General features: G+C 33.9%; 1 protein-coding gene and 1 long non-coding RNA gene across 4 annotated transcripts; one reads left to right on the forward strand and one right to left on the reverse strand.

Annotated features, from left to right (window-relative positions):
• Positions 1-1,350: 1,350 nt before the first annotated feature.
• Positions 1,351-20,827, forward strand: LOC148627373 (uncharacterized). Of its 3 annotated transcripts, none has more exons than XM_088571936.1 (5): positions 1,365-5,748; positions 18,224-18,363; positions 19,387-19,763; positions 20,239-20,364; positions 20,592-20,827. In XM_088571936.1, the coding sequence occupies exons 2-5, from the start codon at positions 18,231-18,233 to the stop codon at positions 20,739-20,741; spliced, it is 786 nt and encodes a 261-aa protein (XP_088428062.1). In that variant the 5' UTR covers positions 1,365-5,748; positions 18,224-18,230; the 3' UTR covers positions 20,742-20,827. The 3 variants fall into 3 exon arrangements, with proteins under 3 accessions (XP_088428080.1, XP_088428062.1, XP_088428072.1); XM_088571946.1 differs by lacking the exon at positions 1,365-5,748 and adding an exon at positions 16,037-16,109; XM_088571954.1 differs by lacking the exon at positions 20,239-20,364 and having other exon boundaries at positions 1,351-5,748.
• Positions 12,626-15,003, reverse strand: LOC148627374 (uncharacterized). Its single transcript, XR_015920607.1, has 2 exons — positions 14,869-15,003; positions 12,626-14,359 (listed from the first exon to the last, which is right to left on the reverse strand). It is a non-coding gene; the product is annotated as an uncharacterized LOC148627374 (long non-coding RNA).
• Positions 20,828-22,680: the final 1,853 nt, after the last annotated feature.

The raw sequence follows: 22,680 nt of genomic DNA on the forward strand, positions 1-22,680 counted from the left end.
ATACTTCAAGTATGGTCCATGAAGTGTGTGATATAGGGTATGTGATATAAGTTTAGAGGTGTGATGTAGGGTGTGCGAAATAGGTCTGAGGTGTGATATAGAGTATGCGATATGTAGGTCTAGAGATGATATAGGTCTAGAGTGTGATCTAGGGTATGCAATATAGGTCTAGAGGTGTGATATAGGGTATGCGATATAGGTCTAGAGGTGTGATATAAGTAATGCGACATGTAGGTCTAGGGGTGATATAGGTCTAGAGGCGTGATATAAGGTATGTGATATGATAGAGTTTAAACAAACGCTTATCATGCATATTCAAAAAGGTATATTTTAATCTTAATATATGATATAGGTCTGAAGATATGTTATATGTGACGTAGGTCTGCATTATGTTACATATGTCGCTTAGGTCTGAAGATATGTTATAAGTGGCACAGGTCTGAAGGTATGTTACATATGTGGCATAGGTTTGAAGGTATGTTATATGTGGCTAAGGTCTGAAGGTATGTTATATGTGGTTTAAGTCTGAAAATATGTTACGTGTGGCATAGGTCTGAAGGTATGTTGTATGTGGCATAGATCTGAAGATATGTTATGAGTGACATAGGTCTGAAGATATGTTCTATGTGGCATAGGTCTGAAGGTATACGGTATAGGTTTGATGATATGTGATATAGGTCTGTGGATCTAAAAATGTACGGAAAAAATATTTATTAAATTGGTATGAGTTATAATAGAGTTTAAACAAACGTTTATAATGCATATTCAAAAAGGTATATTTTAATCTTAATATATGATATAGGTCTGCAAATATGTGATATAGGTCTGATGATACATTATATGTGGCATAGGTCTGATGATATGTTATATGTGCATAGGTCTGAAGGTATGTTACATATGTGGCATAGGTCTGAAGATATGTTATATGTGGCGTAGGTCTGAAGGTATGTTATATGTGGCATAGGTCTGAAGATATGTTATATGTGATATAGGTCTTAAGGTATGCGGTAAAGGTTTGATGATATGTGATATAGGTCTGTGTATCTAAAAATATACGGAAAAAACATTTTTTAAATTTCTCAATTACGGAAATTTCACATTGTCAGTGTGTATACACGTATGTTACAGTAGACAGGCATAATCAGTTATTACGTGTAATTACTAAACATTTTAGTAATTATGTGTAATTCTTTGTGTGTCTAGGAGAGCTGTTGTAATTCTTAAGTGTAACAAGTAATTACAAGTAAATACGGCATGCATTTTACGTTAATTTACTAACTGAAAAAATATTTTATTGACATACCTGAAAATAAAATAAATGCAATTTCAAATATTTCTTCGTGTTCAAGAGTATTCGAGGACACCACGATTCTGGCGGCAATCAAGAGAGCACAACCTATGGACAAAGAAAGACAGGGAAAACAGATACACACAACGAAAATAATAAAATAACCAAAATAATACGTACAAAGAAACAAAATTAAATGAGCAACTCGGACTCCACTAACAACTTGGAGCATGGATCAGGTGCATCGGTATGGTAAGAGTCCTCTGATTTTCTAGAAACACTCGCCGAGTTGCTCATAAAAAGTCAAGTCCAGGGTAGACGAGAGAGGAAAGGAAAACTAAGACAACTTGAACGAATCGGTTCTCATATGGTGCAGATGGATACACCGTAATGATCAAGTAGTTCATGATGACAACAATAAGATTCTGTAGTGATGACTTCAATCTTGTAGAAAAATAACCCTGTTCCAGAAGAATAATTGTGAAAAATCCAGCGGGGTACAAAAAGAGTCTGCGTAGTTACGGAAGTCTCTGGCATAGCATTTGAACTCAATACGCAGGTGCTGAAGGGATGTTGCCACAAGTCATAGGCTTTAGGTCTCAGTATCGTATTAATTTTCCCATAGACTTCTATAGTGAAGTGCATATTTTTAGGATTTTTTAAAAAATATGTAAATTGATTCAATAAAACTTTCACTTATGTAGCATTTCTAAGGACATGTGAAAAAATAATTTCCTGCAAAGAAAATAGGGTGAGTCCACGAAGATTGGACAGAAAAGTAGTCTTGAACTATAAATAGCCATTTTCCCTACTTTCACTTTCGTTTTGCACTCACCTAACCAACCTTTTCAGTGGAACATTTTTATGATATTATGTTAGATTTTCTTTTAAAAAAGTTCTTCATCTTACAGTGTGATGTTTGCTCTATTTTTTAAGTCATTGTTCTTGTCTTTTGACAAAACATTAGTTCGTAGAGAGGCAAAAAGAAAATGCACTATATTTTTATGGCATCCATGTTTTGACGTACACCCGCTCAGAAATATGCAATACGATACTGGTACCTTTAATGCTATTGTAAATTATAAAGTAAATTAATAACATAGGGTAAATGCTACTGATTATGGCAAGTGTTACTATTGTGACCCCTTGCATTGCATAAAACATATAATTTAGCCCTTACACATTTTACAAGTTTTATGCGAACAACCTGCACTGCATTTTATAAAGCATTGTCTATTTCCGAAGGATTGTAGTCTAGTCTGACTCGCGAACACAAATTTCACTGTTTTCATTAACATTATCTTCTAATAGTCAATGGAAGACTGTAAACCTATTTATGGTGAATGTTGACAAAAGAAGTCCGTTTGTTGTACTGATTCTGTGCTGTTCAGTGTTAGAATCGACAGCGGTCAGAACGAAAATATAACAAGAATGGATATGGTGAATATGTAAGAGCGACAACAACCCCATCGGGACGAAAATTGTCGGTTTAAGGCCACCCATTGTTCTTCAGTGAATGACGTTTTTGGAACCATTTATTCTGGTTGCTTTAATAATTTATTGTGACGCGCTTGTCCTGACTTTTTGAAGGTATCGTCAATTTTTGTTAACGTCTTCATGTTCGGTTTCTGTCTGGTTTCTCGTTAAACTGCATATACAATTCGTCAGTAAGCAATGTTTCAAAATTTCCACAAATGCGGGGTTAACTGCTAGTATAGGTGATCTACATTTATTATATCATTTAATTGAAAAACGTCACCAGCTAAACTGTTTATCACTTAAATATTTAATTTTTAATGAAACCAAGCATTTATTAATCTTAGTAAATAAGCGAAACAATGTCGGATTAATATATTAATTACTCGTAATAACTAAGGAAAATCAGAAAAATACATGTATTTACTACACCAGTTAGGAATTTCTCGTGATAACTATTTTAGTATTTACGTGTAATTTCTAATAGGGTATGTAAGTCTCGTCACGTGACTCCGTGATTTCATGAGAATGGGTCCTTATCTCCCATACAAATGCATAGAGATTCGTCATTAACATAGCATTGAGTTCAATGTTAAAAGCAAAATATATTTTTTTGAAAAAATACTGATAAAAATGACAAATGTCTAGTTCTACTGAATAAAAATGTTAAGAAAAAGATAGAAATAGAAGATTTTGCATAGTGATACAGTGTTTTCATTTATCGGAAGTGAACAATAAAATGGAGACCGGCCTTCGGATTTCAATACTTTCTACATCCGGAAGGAAAACTGAAACTAGAACGAGACTTACAATCCCTATTACGTTTATTTACTGTAACATATATAAACACTGCGCATAGTTTAAATAATATTTGTTTTATATCTTTTGAGTTACAGATTACATACGTATACCTCTACGTATAAAATACGTATTAAATAATATTTGTTTTATATCTTTTGAGTTACAGAATACATACGTATACCTTTACGTGTGGTGGACGGACGGAACCGAGCAAATACTAAACCTTCTTTCAGCGTTGGTGATGCAGGATAATTTTTTACAATAAAAAAAAAAAAAAAAAAAAAATCATAAAGACATAATAATTCTCTTGGATGATTAGGATGATAATAAAATTTAATTATCAGTAATGAGACTAGGTTTTAAAAACAAATATCTGTACAACAAAAGAATCTCAAAATCAACATAATATAACAAAATTTAAGCTCCTTATAATTCGGTATAATTTCTGTCTAGTCATGGACTACTTAAATTAGAAAATACGGAGAAAGAGAGATAACACAAATATAAACTTTTTGTTAACTTCATCAAAAAGGTGGGAAACCAAAACCAATTAAAACTTGCCGATGTTTTCTGCAATTACTCTTTAAATAGCCAAAGATACAGCTTAATCAACACCAGTACCACGACATGTATGCTATACAAATGTGTTACAAATTAAAGATCTATTAAAATTTGTCTATACATTTCTTAAATTATACATGTATATATATAAGCGTTAACTTTTGCTGTAGTGAACGTTGCATTATCTATTCATGTAAAATGGAACAAATACTGGACTGGTTTTATTTAAATAACACTATAACAATAAAGTTGAAAATGATAGCACTTTCCGTATATCCGTTACGTCCTTCATTTCTTGCATTATAAAGCTAGAACACCGTTGCTTCTTTGAGATAATTCGACTGTCTTTGTGGACATAAACCACTAAAATCCCCAAAAATCGTCCGTAACACAGTGTTAACCTATCATCTGCGCTATATGAGTGACGCTGACAATCAGCTGACTGTTCCTACACTTGGTTTAATTTTCGTTTTCGTTCTTACATATTATATTCAATACTGATAGACCCGGTTTGTACTTATATGTATAATACATGACGGACTGAGGTGTTTCTTAACGTACTTTGCTATCGTTTGGGGTCTCTCGCGGACGGTGTAAAGCATCAAAGCGTTTACGCAGATCCCGGGTATGGTTAAACCCGTGAATGTTGATCATTGTGTATTCGAGGAAATTGGTTGTCATGTGACCACGTTCATTCATTTAATTGGTAATTTTTTGATAATCAAACATTTTTAATTCTAAATTTTCGTGGACCTTTCATTCTCTAGTACCATCTGAATTGATTCAACTACATGGGGATTGGCAGAGTGATGCCTATAAGATCTATTTAGAGTTTAGTATTAAGGACAAACTATCTGTTTCTAGAGATACGGCTAGTTCATTACTTCTTTAATTTTAGCCGAGAATAAGAAGCAAGTGCTGTTAATTTCTGATTCTGTCAGTAGACATTTAAGTGGCATTCACATGTTGGAGATTATTACTATTCCTGGCGCTAATTTTTTTCCGTACACTAATTTATTAAGGTCAATAAATCACATATTAATACCTTCAGTCATCTGATCTTGCATGTAGGCACTGAGGATATTGGTAGTGGTCTTACTCTTGATTTGATTGTACGGTATTATTTTAATTCATTTACTTTAATGAGAGATGCGCAGAATTGTAAGGTTATAATTTCGACTATTTGACCTCGTTTATCAGATTTTGACACTTCTAAAGGTATTAATTATAAGAGTAAATAATCGTTTATTAGATTTGTGCAAGAAATTTAAATTTTTACTTGTTACTTCGTTTAAGCCTTTTGTGCAGCAGCCAGGTTTGATTCCTAGAATTTCTTTTTTTGCTAAGGATAGAGTTCATTTAAGTATTTGAGGAGTCAATTTTTAGAAATTTTTTATAGGAGTTGTTAACTATTTGAGATAGATTTCATTTATTATGCTATTTTTGTATATTTATTTTGTGGTTCTTTTTATGAATAGAACAAGGTACTATGTGGTGTTTTTCTTTCATTTTTTAGAAGACCTTTATCAAGAAAGCTTCTTGGGCTAGATCATAGCTCCTTGGATTACCTGTGGACCCTTATTAGTCTACAGGAGCAGGTGCGATGGGCTTTATAATTATAGGTATGTTGAATAATTTAGTATTTCCTTGCCCACTTTATGGTGGCCTTTTGCTTTGTGCTTTAGGACTATTAATTTGTTTGAAATGTTAACTTTTTACATAATGAAATTGAATACGATTACAACTATTAATGTATATATATAATTTTCGGCAAAATATTATTATCAATTATTTTGCGTTCTGTGTTATTCTTGCCTTAAGATTTATTTGATTTTATTTTGATTGTGTAGAGTTATATTGACATGTAAGTTGAAAAAAGGGACGATTGAATTCATTAAAATTAATGCATCATCACGTGATTTAATGTCGATCGGTGACCTAGTGATTCAATTTGTAATATGCACGCTATATACAGCGTTGTATAGCCTACAGCAGCATTTGTTGAATATTAAACCCAGCAAAATACTTTTGGGATAGAATCAACACTTTCCAGTGCACGTAAGACAGATATTGGTGCATGCCAATCAATTGATGATGAGAAATTTCCAAGGCCGAAAAAATAATGTAATGTTTCCGAGCACTATTCTAAAATTTTGTAGGGTCGGTAGGTAGGGATTTTTATTCTTATTTCATATTTTTGAAATGAAATAAGTCATAAAGATACAATGAAAAACAATTATGCAAAGACTAAACATGTAATAGACTTAGTCCACAGCCTAATCCCTTTTAGGATTCGGCGCATGAGTAATTTTTCGTTTTGACGCAGGCGGTAAAAACAAGTGCCGAATTCCAAAAAGGGATTATCCACGACCATCAGCTAACTCATGGCATGTGTGTTTTCAAAGTTCTTCTTTTTTTCTGAAAGACAATCGGCAGAATTTTTACATTATTTTTTTTTCTTCAAAATTTCAAATAAAAAAATATGAGTAGGGGTCTGAAAAAGGGTCAGTAGGGTGACCGGAAACATTTTTAGGCATAAACGGGTGGTCTATTCATTACTCCAGTAGTGCTAGAGGTTGTCTGGCAAGCTTTTTTTCTGACTTGGCTTGGGGTATGAATTCCAACCTACACGTTATGTTGGTTCTGAAACCAAATGATACTGGCAGTGCCTCTTGATATATTTTATACTACTGCAAAACAAGTATACAGTTTTTGTCCAAGGAAACATTTTGCAGGCTACAAATGTATGTGACTATTTAGGATTAGATAAAATTGTTTGATACAAGATTTAGTCGAAATATTGATTTTGAAGTGTTAATTGTGAGTCAGTACCGATGGATTTAGCCTTAATGCGCTTTATATACCGGTAGTTTTGTTTCATAAGAATTTCGAATGTTTTCTGTTGAGTACATGAGTGTAAGTAGGAAAATTTTCCATTATGCAGTTTTATTCTCCTTTGCTAAAGAACTGTTTACTAACTAGGACTAATGTAAAAACATAGACATTATAGATGTAAATTCTTTGCACATCATACACTACATACATAGAGTAATTGACAGGCTTTTTAGGGAGTTGAAAATGGAGCATGTCCAAATTTCGAATTTGCCTATATAAATACAAACGTCTCAGAATGTGACGACTCTATTCGCTACACTGCTCCATCGGATCAAATTGATACAGGGAAGATAACGTAAACTTATAGAAGGGTCTACAAAATTCCCAACGATGTTAGAACTGTCAAATTTGCGATGCAAATTTTTAGTCGTTCCCTCCGTGGGACTCGAACTTGTACCGCTGTGACATCTATGGCAACACCGCCTGCATAAAATCCAGTGCCCTAGACCACAATTTCGGACACTAAAAACTGGGAGCATGGATCTGGTGCACCGGTAGGGTAAGCGTCCTTTGTTTTTTTCTAGAAACATAGAAATCATAAGGATATAATATGTTTAAGGCTAAATACCAGACAGAGAGAACTTCTGTAGTGATTACTTAAAGGAATATATTCATTAAAAAACATTGCTTCCAATGTATTACTCTATGGTTAATAAGCAAAGTTGTCTTTTACAACTTTGCAACTTTCAACACATAGGATGATGCGGCATTTTCAGGCCATTTCCATGGCTTGTTTACATACAATGTGAACATGTAACCGCCAACACTGTTTACTAAAAGTGCCGTGAAAAAAAAATGAAAAGCAAAATAAAGAACTGGCATATTCTGAAGTGCAAAAATGAAATATCTTTCAATCTGAAATATCAAATTGTTAAATTGAAAAAAAAAGATTATTCAATTCCAGTGTCTGTGGTCATTGATTGTTCTCCCCAAAAGGGACGGTCCTTGTGACATCATGAATATTTACTTTATTTATACTTATTAACCAACTACCCAATATACGTTAAAATATGTCAAACACTGACCTATTGATATTAATTCAAACCGGGCATCTATACGGTGCCAATACGACAAAAGAGGGCCAATATGCATCAAACCAGGGCCAATACGGCATCATAACTTCCGGTCATTTGAAACCGCCATTTCGAATTAGATATTCTCACTTCATTATCGATTATTTATGCATATGTACCTTAACATCTATATAATTAACCAAACAAATAAGAAACTAAGAATAAGGTAAGAAAACTTTGCAATCGACTATGATTACAGATTACAATTGCCCAATTAATGTAAATATAATAAATTCATTCTCGCATATTTAAAGTTAAATTCAAACAAACTTACTGTATTCTTCTCAGAACTGTAGATTCAGATACTCCGAGTACTTCTCTCATCATTGGGGCAGAGAAAACCAAAGCTTGTAAGAAATTGTAGTTGTTCCCTGGTGATGCCATATTTGCGGTGCATTTCCCATCGGTTGTATTACGCTTCGACTGATAACCTCCTTTTTTGTAAGTAATAAAATTTCTGTATTTTTTAAAAGGTCGATGGATGAACACATCGACATGAATATATGGTTTGTTATTTTGAAATGATATTCATTTTATCAATATATATTTTGAAATTTAAAAATTTCAAAATTACTTAAGTACAGGCTCCTCATACTCGCTTGCGTGTACAATGAGCCTCTATCACACGCTTCCGTTTTTTTTTTTGTATCAAATGCTGATGGGAAACGGTAAAAACGGCATAAAACTGCAATTATATACTTTTTATTGAGGTGAAGTAGAAGATATTGAGCCAAGTCATGGATATTGATGGAATTTTGCATTCAATTGATAAAAAAAATCATTATTTTTCTAATTTTCATAACAAATATTGAAGCGATGTCAGTTTTTCTTGAACTTGATATAAATCCAGTGCAGACTGAATACCCGATTCCGCTTTGTGATAAGTTCGTCATACAAAGTTTCTGGTGGGCAATACATGTATGTAAGTTTTTGTAGAAGTTCTAGTAATCTTTGGTCAGCAGAAATCTTTAATTTCTCACGAGTCATTTTCTGGTTGAATGTGCAAGACTATTTTGTAAACATGCGTTTGTAGAATTCTGATCATGAAAGGTTTTTGTCACAACATTCATTCTTGTTATTGTTAAAATCGATTGATTGATGGTACTTTTAAGAATTCTTAAAAATATTCAAATATCGATCTGCATTAATGGTACCACAAAATTCCTGGAGTTTTGTTTTGTCGATTTCAATCAACATTTCACCAAAAAAAGTATATATTATTTCATTTTCATTTCATTGTGCCAATATCTTTCAACTGAATGAAAGATAACCCGATTTATTCATGGTATTGACCGTTTTCGATCAACATTTTATACGAAAACTTGAACCGTGTATGAATAGCATTTAGACGCGAGGAGCCTGTACCAATTATTCAACTTGATTGGATAACAAACCATATTCAATTGTGACTCGTGGTGAAAACTATGTATGCGCGGGACCATATATACATCCCTGATCGAACCCGAAATCGAACCAACACTTGAGCCATTCAAAGTCATTACAATACTACTGTTGTGTACCAGACTAGGAATGGTCACAATATGTTAAGAAATTGTCCCATTTTGGCTCGGGAATGGTCTTATAGATTTAGGAATGGTCTGTCAACAATTGCAACTATCATCAATTGTGTTGAAAAGTCTCGTCTTCAATACAGTGGTTTGTGGTATACTTAACAATATAAACGAAGAAATGACATCGTAATGATGAACACTTTGCCACGCATTGTATTTTTTTTTTTTTTTTGACGTTTTCTTCTGCCCCGCAACGGCGACCTCACGGTTATCCTGCATTCCCGCAGATCGTATTTTTTAGTGACGTTTTTGATTATTTTAGCGTAGTCAAGGACCAGATGCGTTTTTGGCCATAATTTTATTATGTCATTTACTTTTCGAAGCTTTTCGGTTTATATAAATTATGTCATTATACAGGAATTAAAAAAACGGTACTTTGTCTCGATACTTTCCCCATAACATGGACAAATATCTTCCATAAAACATTGATTATAATAGGTAAATACTAGTAAGAAAAAACATACACAGTTCAATGCAATATTTTATTGATTTCACGATCTTTTATTAATAGAATAGTGATGGATATAAACTTTTTAATGGGATTTTAATTAGATGTAATTTTGTACCGAATATTTGTGTTGTGAAACGGTCTCTATTTTAAAATAATCGCATGGGTATATTTTATTTTTTGCTGACAATATCCGTAAATGTGCGTTAAGTTTTCCATGCAGGCTTGAGAATGGTTATAAAAGTGTGAAGAACAAATCATAGTTTATTCTGTTGATACATGCATACACTAAATACAGAAATTAAACATTTTGTATTTTGTTTACTTCAATTTCAAAACTCTAGAAGGTGCCCGCCGCCTGACACAATTTTCTGACGTCTCTTGAGCGTCCTTGACTTAATTCTCGGACGCATTTGTTTATAGAAAAATATTTGATGAATGGACCTTATTCTGTTGGATTAAAATAAAAATATAATGTTGTGATTCACAATTAAGTTTATTGTGACGTATTGTCTAATCTTTTTACATGGTAAGATACTATTTCTTTTCCTTTTGACTGACAAATCTGTTATGTCAAGTTTTTTAAGGGTGTAGAAATGTGGGAAGTAGCAATTTAATTTTGTCTATAGATATCGAAAAACTTAAAAGACTGAATGACAATAACAATAGATGCCAGGGAGTTGCATCCCACTGCTTTTTTACATATTGATGCACCAAGAAAAGCTGAGATTTCATCGCGGTTTGTATTGCTCCAGTTCTGATCAGGTCCATGTTGTGTAGCATATCTGTTGGTTTCAGTTACTAAGTTTTGGATCATTTCATCAGTGAAAAATGATTTAAATAAGTTCAACCAACTCATTTGCATTTGGTCCCAGATTGTGAGTTGTACCTGTATTTTGGATGAAAGGGTCTATGTCAATGGGATCATACGTTTCACGCCAGGTTTGGCTCATTGTTTGGTATGTTTGGGATTTCATCGACATTTTCATTTTCTTCGTCGGGTGGAATCTATTTCTGTCTCCATTTCTTCTGAAGTTGGCAGCCATAAGAAGTCCGCGTAATTTCGGCAAGCCCTGGGATAATGTACGGGCTGTGATATGAAAACTTCATAATTAGGTGCTGAGGGGATGTCTCCACAGATGATAGGAAGGATTTAACTGACATTTTAAAATCGATACGTGTGAATCGAAAACAAATGTTCTTCAAACCAAGAAATCTCTGTTATTCGTAATATGATGACCTTGTCTACTACATACAGAGCTGTGTTTTAACTACTCCTACCACGTAAGAATTTTGAATTCCGTTCCTCCATACCCCAACCTCTTACTTCCGAGCACCATATTGCATAACGGTAGGTCCGACGTTCTTTGAAATCGCCAGAATTATAGTAAACTATTTACCATTTAAAACGTTTTATAGTTTCTTTATCGCGTGTGTAATATCGGTCGATAAAATTACGGATTTTAAAATTTGCGAAACGAACGAATTGCCCTTACCAACTTCAAGTTCGTTTTGCCAAAAATTTATTGTATTTCGTAAAATTAGTGACCCAATAAAAATTGCTAGTCATTTTGGCAACTGTCGTCATTACAAATGTTTTCTAGGTTTTTAACAAATATTTAGGATTTTTATCGCTCGATTTCCGGTAGGTTAAACTTCTTTTATGTAAATAAAAGACTTAAAATATTTTAAAACACATGTTTAGCTAATTCACATTTGCGGTGGCTTAGAACGTGTCAGATGCTAGAGGATAGGATGGCACCACGACAGAATATAGCTGGCCAGTCAACCTCTAGCATTGCTGGAATATGTTTTAACTAATTTGTTGATATTTCCATGAAAAAAAAAACACGTATTGCAAGTCAAGTATTATTGATGAGATAATATTTTGTTTTGAATCCAAGATTGCAGAAAAATATTCTTATTCATAGATTCTATAAAATTACCTTGTGTCCGTTCCGTGCTGTCTGTATAGGGTTTGTTTAGTCTATGTAAGGGTAATTTGTTTAAAAAAAACATTACATATACAAAGTACTACTACATGTATCTAAATGTATATGAATATATGTAAACAAAAGTATTCCCAGGGTTCCGCTGAGCATTCGTGGCATTTAACATTTTAACCTTGACACGACTATGAATTTGGGGATGAAATGTATGACACAGAGTAACACTTTGATATTGATTTATAATGTCAGGCGAGCAAATAGTATGGTTTTAATAAATGATTCAATAAAATGTGAAATGTTGGAAACAGCGATAACGGAAGTTCCTCCGTGCATTACTGAGTGAACAGGGAGTCCGATCCTCACATACGTTAGGCCACATGTAAATAAGTCATGCAGAGTACGAGAAATTCAGATTGATTCCAGTCGTAAACCGCTCTGGTAACAGATAAAGCCTTATTTAAACCCATCTTTTCGTTGTACCACAGAAAGGTATAAAATAATATGGTCCAACGCAGAATTATAGGATCCTGACCCCTCTCATCTTATCAGATTCCGCCCGCCCATCACAGCAACAATATCATTTTATTCACTTACATAGCAATAAAATACAATATACAAAAATTGTCTTACTAAGTATAAACCGCATTCTGAATATCCGAAAAAAAATTCGAAAAGGGATTTGCTGCTTTCTAAATTCGGTCTTCTGAGAAAATATTGCTGGTCACATCGTATTCTATACATATCGTTAAGAACAAACATGCACAGTTTTCCATTCATAGGCCATGTCGGGTATTAAATGAACATCACAGAGGCAAATACTACTGCAATTGTGGTTACACTGTAAGAGTAAAATCTGTACTACAATAAACAATGACGTTTAGCTTCATAAGTTTATAACTTTGGCGTTCTGAATGACAAATCCAACCTCACAAAAAAACGGGAAAGTTGCACTTTGCGATTCTATGTAAAAAGGTTTTAAATTATTTAAACGATAGTACGGCATCTTGCTAGTCTGTAAATATTGAATCTCGTACCATTCATCATTAAGATAATATTCCACCTTGTGATTCTGCAAATATCGGCGTTTTAGTGACAAATCCTGCATCATAAGATGATGTTGCGCTATTCGAATCTGTAAATAATGGTGCTTTGAATGTCCCATCGTGCATCGTACAAAACAAGCACTTCTGATTTAATGACTGCAGGCAAATAACTTCCTTACTGAAAGTATCTGCATGTTGGATAATGTTATGCTCGTAGGCATCAATCCCTCTGGAGTCTAAATCTGTGCTACAATATCTGTAGATATCGCTGAAAAAATATAAGAAAACAGCAGAAAAGTATCAGTGGAAGTTGAGGGGGATGGAGGGACGGTTTTGAGAACCGTTCGCCATTCATGAACGCTGACAATGACGTAACAGGTTACTGACGTAAGCATTATAAAGGCTTGTCGAAAACCGGACACAACTCCGGAATCAGCGTTACATTAATTGAACTTCCATTGAACTCGCTTTATCATTTACCCGATAACCAGTACTTAGTGAAAGATTCAATGAAATGTGAAATGTGTAGGGAAAACGGCTGCAAGTGGAAAGACGGGATCTGGCAAGACGGTACAAACCGCCGAGAAGTAAATTGGCTAAGGTAGGCGTTTCCTCTGCGGGCTCGAACTCGTACCGCTGTGACATTTATGGCAACACCGCCTGCACGAAGTCCAGGGCCCTAGACCACTCGGCCAGTTAGGCTTATAACTATTTGACTCTGGATAAAATGAGTCGTTCACTGACTCGAAGCACGTGCAAATGAAATACAATAGAAATTTAGGTTTCAAGTGATAATTTCGAGATACATACTCACGCTCTAAGCTAAGTACAACATGGTTTTGTACTGTTCCGAACGGTACGCAAGGCTGACCCCTCTGAAAATTTGTGGGTGTAATGCTCAAAGTAGTCGATTTAACAATTAGCCTGACGTGATGCATCTGATTGTAAATAATTGTAATTCAAGGTATTCCAAATATTTCTATCCCCTATCGTAATGTTCTCTCTCCTAAATATAAACTGGTTAACTTAAGGAACTTACCATGTTTTGGAAACCCTTGTAACGTGGTATCGGTATTTCCCTTAACTTAAGGATGAAGTGCCAGGGTTACATGTAGTTCAATTTCTGATTTTGCAGTCACTGTGTTCCTTTTTCTAGGTCTGTCAATACCTAGCTCCTTCATCTAATCAATGTTTTCTTGCTTTCACTTTTTACTTTGGCATACCGCCTCTTGCGACCAACTCCCAAGTGTCCGACTGTCTACAAAACATTTTATGTGTGTACTTCCATGAATTATTATGCAAATTTCTTCATCATGCCCCTAGAGGGGGACTAGAATTTTCTATTTGACAGCTTTATTTCGGCACAAATTGACCTACTACATAGTGCCTCCCGGAAGGGGGACTGGTGAGGTCCCAAAAGTCACATTTCAGCAGTACAATAAAGCCGTAAATGCCACATACATGTATGTACGATAATAGAAAATCCATTTGTTGCTTTGAGTAACACCAGCTTATCATATATGTAGATGATTCATTTGCGTAGTTTACATACCCATTTAATATAGAAAAACCCCTGTGCGCTGCCCTTGACAAACTAGCGTTCAATAGTTCACCTATACAGTAATATTATTGCAAATGTTGAAGGTGATTTAACCTATGAAAATAATTTCATACAAAGCGGCTACAAGTAAAAATGATTTTTTCCTGAACTTCAAAACATAAACAGAAAGGCCCTTTTCCAGCTGGAGCTTGAATCGACGTACACTGATCAGTCGATATTGCCCGTTCTCCTCACTTCTCTCCTTTAGAGCATTCCGTCTTATTCAGGTTGAAAATGTTGAATTGCATGCATTTCATTTTTGAGAACCGTTCGCCCTTCATGAACGCTAACAATGACGTAACAGGTTACTGACGTAAGCATTATAAAGACTTGTCGAAAACCGGACACAACTCCGGAATCAGCGTTACATTCATAGAACTTTCATTAAACTCGCTTTATCGTTTACCCGATAACCAGTACTTATAAAAGTGGAAGTAGCCCATGTCAGATAACGTTTATTTTTGTTGAAATTAAAAAAAAAAAGAAAAAAAAAGATTTATTTTCTGGACTGTTGGCCTCACAATATATGTAATTTTCGATGTAATAATTAAATTTAAAATTAAATTTTAAAATTGCGAAAAAACATGAAGAATTTTAGTTAAAACTATAGTTGTATGTTTTAATAGTACTTGTTATTTGTAGACTGCATAGTAGGTACCGTCCCCAACATAAAGTGACAGTAATACTATTTATTATACTGTAATGTAGCTTAGCAGTTCATGTATCCATTGTTAAAATGTAATGAAATGTTCATGAGACTGCTTAGCAATTCACATGGTCCTATTTTTATGTAAAACAATACGAAGTATGAATCGCACTGAATGATAAGCTCTTCATTGACGCCAAATATAGTTTACCTACATGATTAACCATTTGAAATAATTCGACACGCGAAACAATTAGGAAACAAAACAACGAAAAATGAAAATTGCTAGCATGAAGAAAATTCGTAAATGCAGTAGGCGTTCGTAATACTGCGAATTACACGTGCATCCTATAGACAAAACAATAATTGCATGTCCGAGATCATGTATGAGCATACATAAATGCCGTACAATATGAACACTAAAATCATGGTATACTTGAACATATACGATCAATTTCTTCTGATCTTTTATATTATGCTATACATAGGTAGACAGAAATTATACTATTTTGTTTTAAACACCACCGACGTGTAATCGTTAATTGCACCATTATTCCAAATATAATGTTCTGTAATTGATCGCATTCTAACATTGATGACTGCCAGTTTCTGAAGAATACTTCTGATATTGATTACTATCCTTATCTCTAAAGTCTCGTTATATTGTACTATTGATAAAGACTTTGTAAACATTATATTGTTTAAACGTCAAAGATATTTTACATGGAAATATATTTACTTGTAGAAAGTGTGATGTGGTGAGTACATATACGATAAAAGTTGTTACTTTACCTTTTTTGTGAATTTAATTTCTGAAGGAAAAAAACAAACATTGAAGAATAAATGGGCGTTATAACGATATAAAAAATCCCAACGATGTTAGAACTATCAAAGTTGCGAAGCAAATTTTTGGTCGTTCCCTCCGTGGGACTCAAACTCATACCGCTGTGACATCTATGGCACACCGCCTGCAATAAGTCCAGCGCCCTAGACCACTCAGCAACTCGTACGAGTTCGAGTCGCACGGAGGGAACGACCAAAAATTTACTTAACAAATTTGACAGTTCTAACATCGTTGGGAATTTTTCAGACCCTTCTATGCTTACATTATCTTCCCTGTATCAATTTGATCCGATGGAGCAGTGTAGTGAATAGAGTCGTCACATTCTGAGACGTTTGTATGTAATATATACATATAAGAAGATCTAAAGTTAGATTAGTTAGCTAATGCAGACCGAACTTGTAAATGTGTTTTTTTATTTTTTTTTTTTTTTTTGTGTGTTTCAAAACGGTTTTATTTATCATCAAGGAATGACACTATCCGATATCTAGACGGCGTGAAATAAAAACAAACCAAATGAAAGGTGTAAACTTTGTATATAAAAAAGGATAAGCCAAATTGCATGTTGTAGATTGAAACTTTCACCATTACAAATCACTTTGTCTTCATCCTGTTAGGAATAACTACATAAGGCTCATTCGTAAGGGATGAAGTTACGATATTTTTGTCAAATCGTAAAGGATAACATATTTTGGTATTAACATTGATTCACTCGTAGGGTCTTTACGTTTAATAATTGTTGATAAACTGGTCAATATCGTGATATTCAGACTGCCCACAGGACAGTGATATTGACTATTGACTAAATCAGCAATAATGACCGGGCAGCACGCGGGGTCATTATCTCATTCGCTGTCAATACCACTGTCTTCAATATCACGATATTGACCAGTTTATCAACAACTATTACGTTTATTTCATTGAGGAACAATATCCTGGATATTTTCTGTTGTTTCCTGGTCCGGTTTTCTTCGTGGTATTGACTGATGGAAATTCTACCATGGAAGTAGAATGACACACGACCACCTCTTTATCCGGTTAGAAAATCTGGTTTTTATTTATGAAATAAATATATATGACATAAATTGCGTCCTTATTGTATGACTTACTGATGTACCGCGATTCCCAACCCTTTGGTATGAAGGTTTGCTCGTTGTTCATTGAAGACCAATTGGAGGCCTTGGGCTGACATTTTCATCCAGGTGGGTTTGTTGTCTCTTTGACATATACACCATACCTATTCTCGTTATAATGTTATGGATTTTTCTACTACCTATCATGTGACATTTCTTTTGCAACCACAAATAAGACGATAGAGAAACAAACTTTTAAATAAGAACTCGTGTAAATCTTAATATAGGAGTAATCAAGAAAATTCTAAACGTTATTCATTATGTTTTGAAGATGTTTCATGTCCGAATTACAACGGGAGATTTATTGTGTTCATAAGGTTGGTTTCCAAAAGTATTAACTTATAAATATTGTTAGTATCGGTTTTTTTTTCACTAAGAAATGAAAATGCATGCTTTTCCCATCCATGAAACCATTAAGGTGAAAAGAATAAACACATATGCCCTTGAAAAACACTTCCATAAAGGAATATCAAATAAGAAAATGCAACCCGTTCGCTATCAATGTGGTACTGTTTATCGTTACGTCATACGGATGAAACAAGTTCCGTTATTCGGAACATGATGACCTTGTCAACATTGCATACAGAGTAACGTGTTGCTGTTTCAATGAATGAAAGTTCCTTTATTGTTTTCGTATTGCAAGTCAAGTATTATTGATGGGTTTAACAAAGATTTTTAAGAGCACATCTGTCATGTTTTCAGTTGATAAATGAACAATAACTAAATGTTTGTTTGTAAACGCTTATATATTTCAGGTGCGTTTGTGTACAGGTGTACTTCATATTTCTATCGGCATAATTTCTACTTTCTTTACTTTTTTCCTTTGCAAGTTAAATAATTGTAGAAGGTTTTACTTGGAAATGATCACATTTCAATGCTTTTCTATTACTGCTTGTAGTTAAACTATGTCTGAGTATTGTGTTGGGTTTAAATCCACTCCAAACCTTGACAATGACCCACACGATGAGCTTGAAGAGGAAAGAAGAGAACTGTTAGATAGGTTATTACAAATAGAGAGTCTACTAAAATACAGTGAAGGTAAAGTATTACCATACAGACAATTCAGACATTTCCGGTCTCAGTCAAAATAGATATCTTAAAAGAAAAAAAATTGTTTGAAAAAATGTCTAGATTTAGATATTTGCAAATTTATGCAAATTATATGCGAATCAGTTGCATCATGGTGCTGATGCTGATTGCTATATATAGGATAAAAGTAGGTGATCACGAAGTGGGGTCGATGGGGTGAGGAGGTGGTGGGAGGGTTAGTGTTCATGCGCGGGAAAATGGGTCCGTTGAAAATGATCGTTTATGGCGATAATTTGTCATTATTCGCGGGATGGGAGTTCACCCGGGGTAAGACAGGGTCCAAAGTGCAGTTTCCCAAAGCTTGTACCCTCTGATGGTAATTTCAGTCAAAAAGAGTTCATTAAAGTAGTTAGTGGAAGACCAGGGGTCCTGAAGGGTCACTCATGTGAAAAAAATGAGGATTTTTTTGCAATTGTTGGTTTTATATTGACCTAAAACCGGAAGTGGTGAGTATAAGGGGTTAATATCGTGGACGTAGTGAGAGACATTATTATTCTATAGGATCCAGGTAAAATGAATGACTATAGGTCAATTCCGTTGTGATAAGAGGCCCTACCCTTAAATAAATCACAACTTTTTGTGGCCAACTTCACTCGTGTCCACTTGTTCTGCTCTCAAGTCCCTATTTTTGATAAAACTCTATTCACTCTGCTTGCAAAAGAAAATCAAATTGTGGGTACTGAAAATAACATTGCCAGCACCCAAAAATCGGAAAACAGCCCAGACCGTATATATACGGGTCCCGCATGATAAGGATGAAAAAAATCGTTTCGATTAATTTTTGTAGAGACTGAGACCGACTTGCACATACATGTATATTGGAGATTATAGCCTTGCTATGAAGATACCTTAGGAAAGAACCTTTATTTTGTCTACTGAGGATGTTGACTTCTTCAAAAGATTAGTATGTTTTTGTCGAAAGAAATTATGCATAAAAATGTGTAAATGTTTTTCTTTTGATTTTTTTTTTAGCAAAACCAGAACAGACGGAAAATACAGCTTTACTAACAGAGGAAATTACTAATGAAAATGATCTGTGTAGCACAACTGCTAATTTGGCCTTTCCATGTCACTCCAGTTTTGAAACCCCTCCTCCACCAATAGATATAGCAATGAATGGAAATCAGCTTGAAAAAAGTATTGATGCACTTCCTTCGAAGATTAAAGGTCACAATAGTGTCCTTTCTTATTGTACATTGGCTCATCATAAACCAATAACTCTGCCTGAAGTATTGAGTGTCTCTAAACCGCCACATTCACTGGGATATTCATGTTTAAACAAGTATCAACCTGTACCACAAGTTTCAAATGTTGTACTCGATCAAACTCAACAAGATATAGCTAATACGGTATGAATTTTTCACAAAACGCGTTGGGTGGAATTCGCGTTTTTCTATCGTTTATCTTATCTTTTTCTCTTTTTATATATAAAGTGCCGATTTTTCTTCTAGAAAACTTGCTTTAATTGCATTCTGTATTTGTGATAAGATTAACACACTGGGATTGGTAATAGATCATGCTCCTTTAAGATATAATTACTTCTTTTCAACAGAAAGAGACTTGTATAGCAATTATCTTTTAAAACGTCTTATAAACACACCTTTAATCATCGACGGTAGTCAAGGAATACGGTGAAGGAAGGGGACAGGCTAGCGAAGATGAACTTAAGTGTATGTTTCTCAACCGACAAAGAAAGAGGGAAAGGTTATGTTAGACACTAAACTAAAGGAAAAGATTTTAAAACGAAAAGAAGAACACACTGAAATGACATAAGCAATTAACTTTTGTTTTCTACGGTTATTCAATTTGTAAGATTTTTTACAGGAAGTGAATAATATTATTGTGACAACAAACGAACCAAGACCAGTAAACTGGTTAATTCCAGCAATACTTGCATGTGTGTGCTGTTTTTGGCCAACTGGTCTTTGTGCTATCTCTGCTGCACACAATGTACGTACAACTTATATAATTGTGTACTTTTAGAGCAACATTCATCGAGTTTTGAAGGAGAGTGCATGAATCAATAATTTCATTATATTATAATGAATGTATAAATGTTTTACTTCACTTGCAAAAATAACCAAATATATTGAAGTTAATAAAATCAATAAAAGCAGAATTCGGTTGATTATTTTTCACTTACAATCACGATAATTAATGCTTATTTTCTTTTGTAGGCCAACAAAGCTGTCAGTATGGGAGACACAGAATCAGCAAAGGACGAAACATTAGCAGCCAAAATATTGACACTTATATCTGTAGGACTGGGGACAGTTTGTTTAATTGTTGGCTCGCTTTATCAATTTGGACTTTTAAAATTAAGTTAGTTATGTGATACTTTTAAATTTGCTTCTTTGGGGTCTTGTTGTTGATTAAGTGTGTTGAGCATTTCTGCTGATTAATAATACATAAATAAATTGTTCAGTATTAAGTTTGCCTCTTGCTTGATTGTAAACTAGTCCCACACTGCCAGAATAATAACCCTGAAATATTTATCATAAGCACTTTATTGGGAAAGAAACATATTATCGTAGCATTTGTAATAACACAAACTTTACATCTTGATATATGTGTAAACAGTTTTTCATACAAATTATATGGAACCCCAAATTAACTTAAATTAAGACAATTATACATATCTTAAAATAATTAAAGATAGGTTAAAGTGATTTATACCTATCTATTTATAACTGAATAAAACCTTTCTTCCACTTATTTTAAGATGGGTATGTTTGAGTTATATTTATGTTCAAATCAATTGTACGTAGGTACATATAACTAAACCTATAATCAAAATAATTCGTCTAAGGTTTGATTCAACTGTACTAACCTTCCAAAGAATAGAACCCACACAAAAACTAGGCAGTGTGTGAAAAATGATAAATTTTGTTTTTAAAAAAAATCATCCCTTTCATAACACAAATGCATCATTTCTCAAACTTGAATTTAGTTTTTGATTAACTGCAACGGTTAAAGAGAAATAAATTACATAGAAAGCCTTGAAATTCATCGAAAAAGGGAGATAACTCTTTCAATTTGTGCAAAATTTGGTAAGGGATCTTTAAAACTATTTTGTGACCAATCCATTGTCGATTTCAAGAAATCTTTGTACTATTTGACACACACACACACACACACACACACACACACACACATATTTATATATATATCCATTAAAACAAAACCAAAATTCGTGGGATAAAATTGTTATGTGCCACCCATATCATAGGAACTGTCTGGTTTCTATATGGGCAATATCTGAAACAAAAAGTACCTTTTTCAAAGAATTAATGAGCTGTTAAACTTATATAGTAGATACAACCTGTCTTTTGTTCTATTTGTTTAAGTGTTTGTATTATTCCACGGATTTTTATAGTTCGTTTTATTTTTGTATTTTTCCACCTCTGTCCCAGGTTAGGGAAATGAGCGCTCACAAACATGGTTAACTCCAACAATACTTTATGAGCCTGTCCCAAGCCAGGAACCATTAATTAAATGATTGCCTTTGTTTTTCAAGTTTCACCGTGTTACGTTTTTTTCTCTATAAGCTGAGTAAACTGTGAAGCTAATATGATGCAGGTGTAACCTGTAAGAGGACGAAGTTAAAGATATATATCGTCTTCAGTTTTACATTAATTAAGCTTTTTTTACTCTCCATAACTTTGTGAAACTTTGAGGTGTGAGCCATTAACATTTTGTATTTATTAAAGAAACGAAATAAGTAAGATCGTTATTCCGTATTACTGGTTGCTGACTGGGATTTTACTACACAACTTAAGTTATCCATTTGGGTTGCCAGTTTAGGTTACATGTTTAGGTTGGTTTTAACTTTCTGTCAGACTTATATAAGGCTCCCATTGCTTTTAATGTCAATGGTTAAATTCGTATTGAATACCAGTATGATGACTTCGTCCTCTACTAAAAGGCGAATCTCTGTATTATAATATACTACAGAAATATGTAGAAAACCTAATAGCGCTATTATATATAGATAATCAAGTTCTTCCACGTGTCCTTTCATAACAAAAAAAAATACATGGAAGATTTATGTATATACCTTTAGGATTTGACAGTATAGTCATTGCTCTTCGGTTAAGGTACTGTTACATAAAAATGTTATGGAAAAAAAGACCATTGAATTTCAATACTTACGGATAAGCTATTAAGAGTTCTATTATAAGTACTTGTTTATTTTATTTAGGTAGGTGCAAAAAGCTGGAATTTCCTCAAACGTTTCGTTATTCTTTTCAAATTTAGGGTACCGTA

This window comes from Perna viridis, chromosome 1 (assembly GCF_037379345.1).
Source record: "Perna viridis isolate PV_CMFRI_1.1 ecotype Kerala chromosome 1, ASM3737934v1, whole genome shotgun sequence".
NCBI lineage: Eukaryota > Metazoa > Mollusca > Bivalvia > Mytilida > Mytilidae > Perna > Perna viridis.

What these genes read in the sequence shown, in the direction of transcription:
- LOC148627373 (XM_088571936.1), top strand. Translation starts at nt 18,231, where the DNA reads ATGTCTGAGTATTGTGTTGGGTTTAAATCCACTCCAAACCTTGACAAT. An exon ending in TCTACTAAAATACAGTGAAG is followed by an intron (nt 18,364 to 19,386) that starts GTAAAGTATTAC and finishes TTTTTTTTTTAG; the next exon opens with CAAAACCAGAACAGACGGAA. An exon ending in CTATCTCTGCTGCACACAAT is followed by an intron (nt 20,365 to 20,591) that starts GTACGTACAACT and finishes TTTCTTTTGTAG; the next exon opens with GCCAACAAAGCTGTCAGTAT.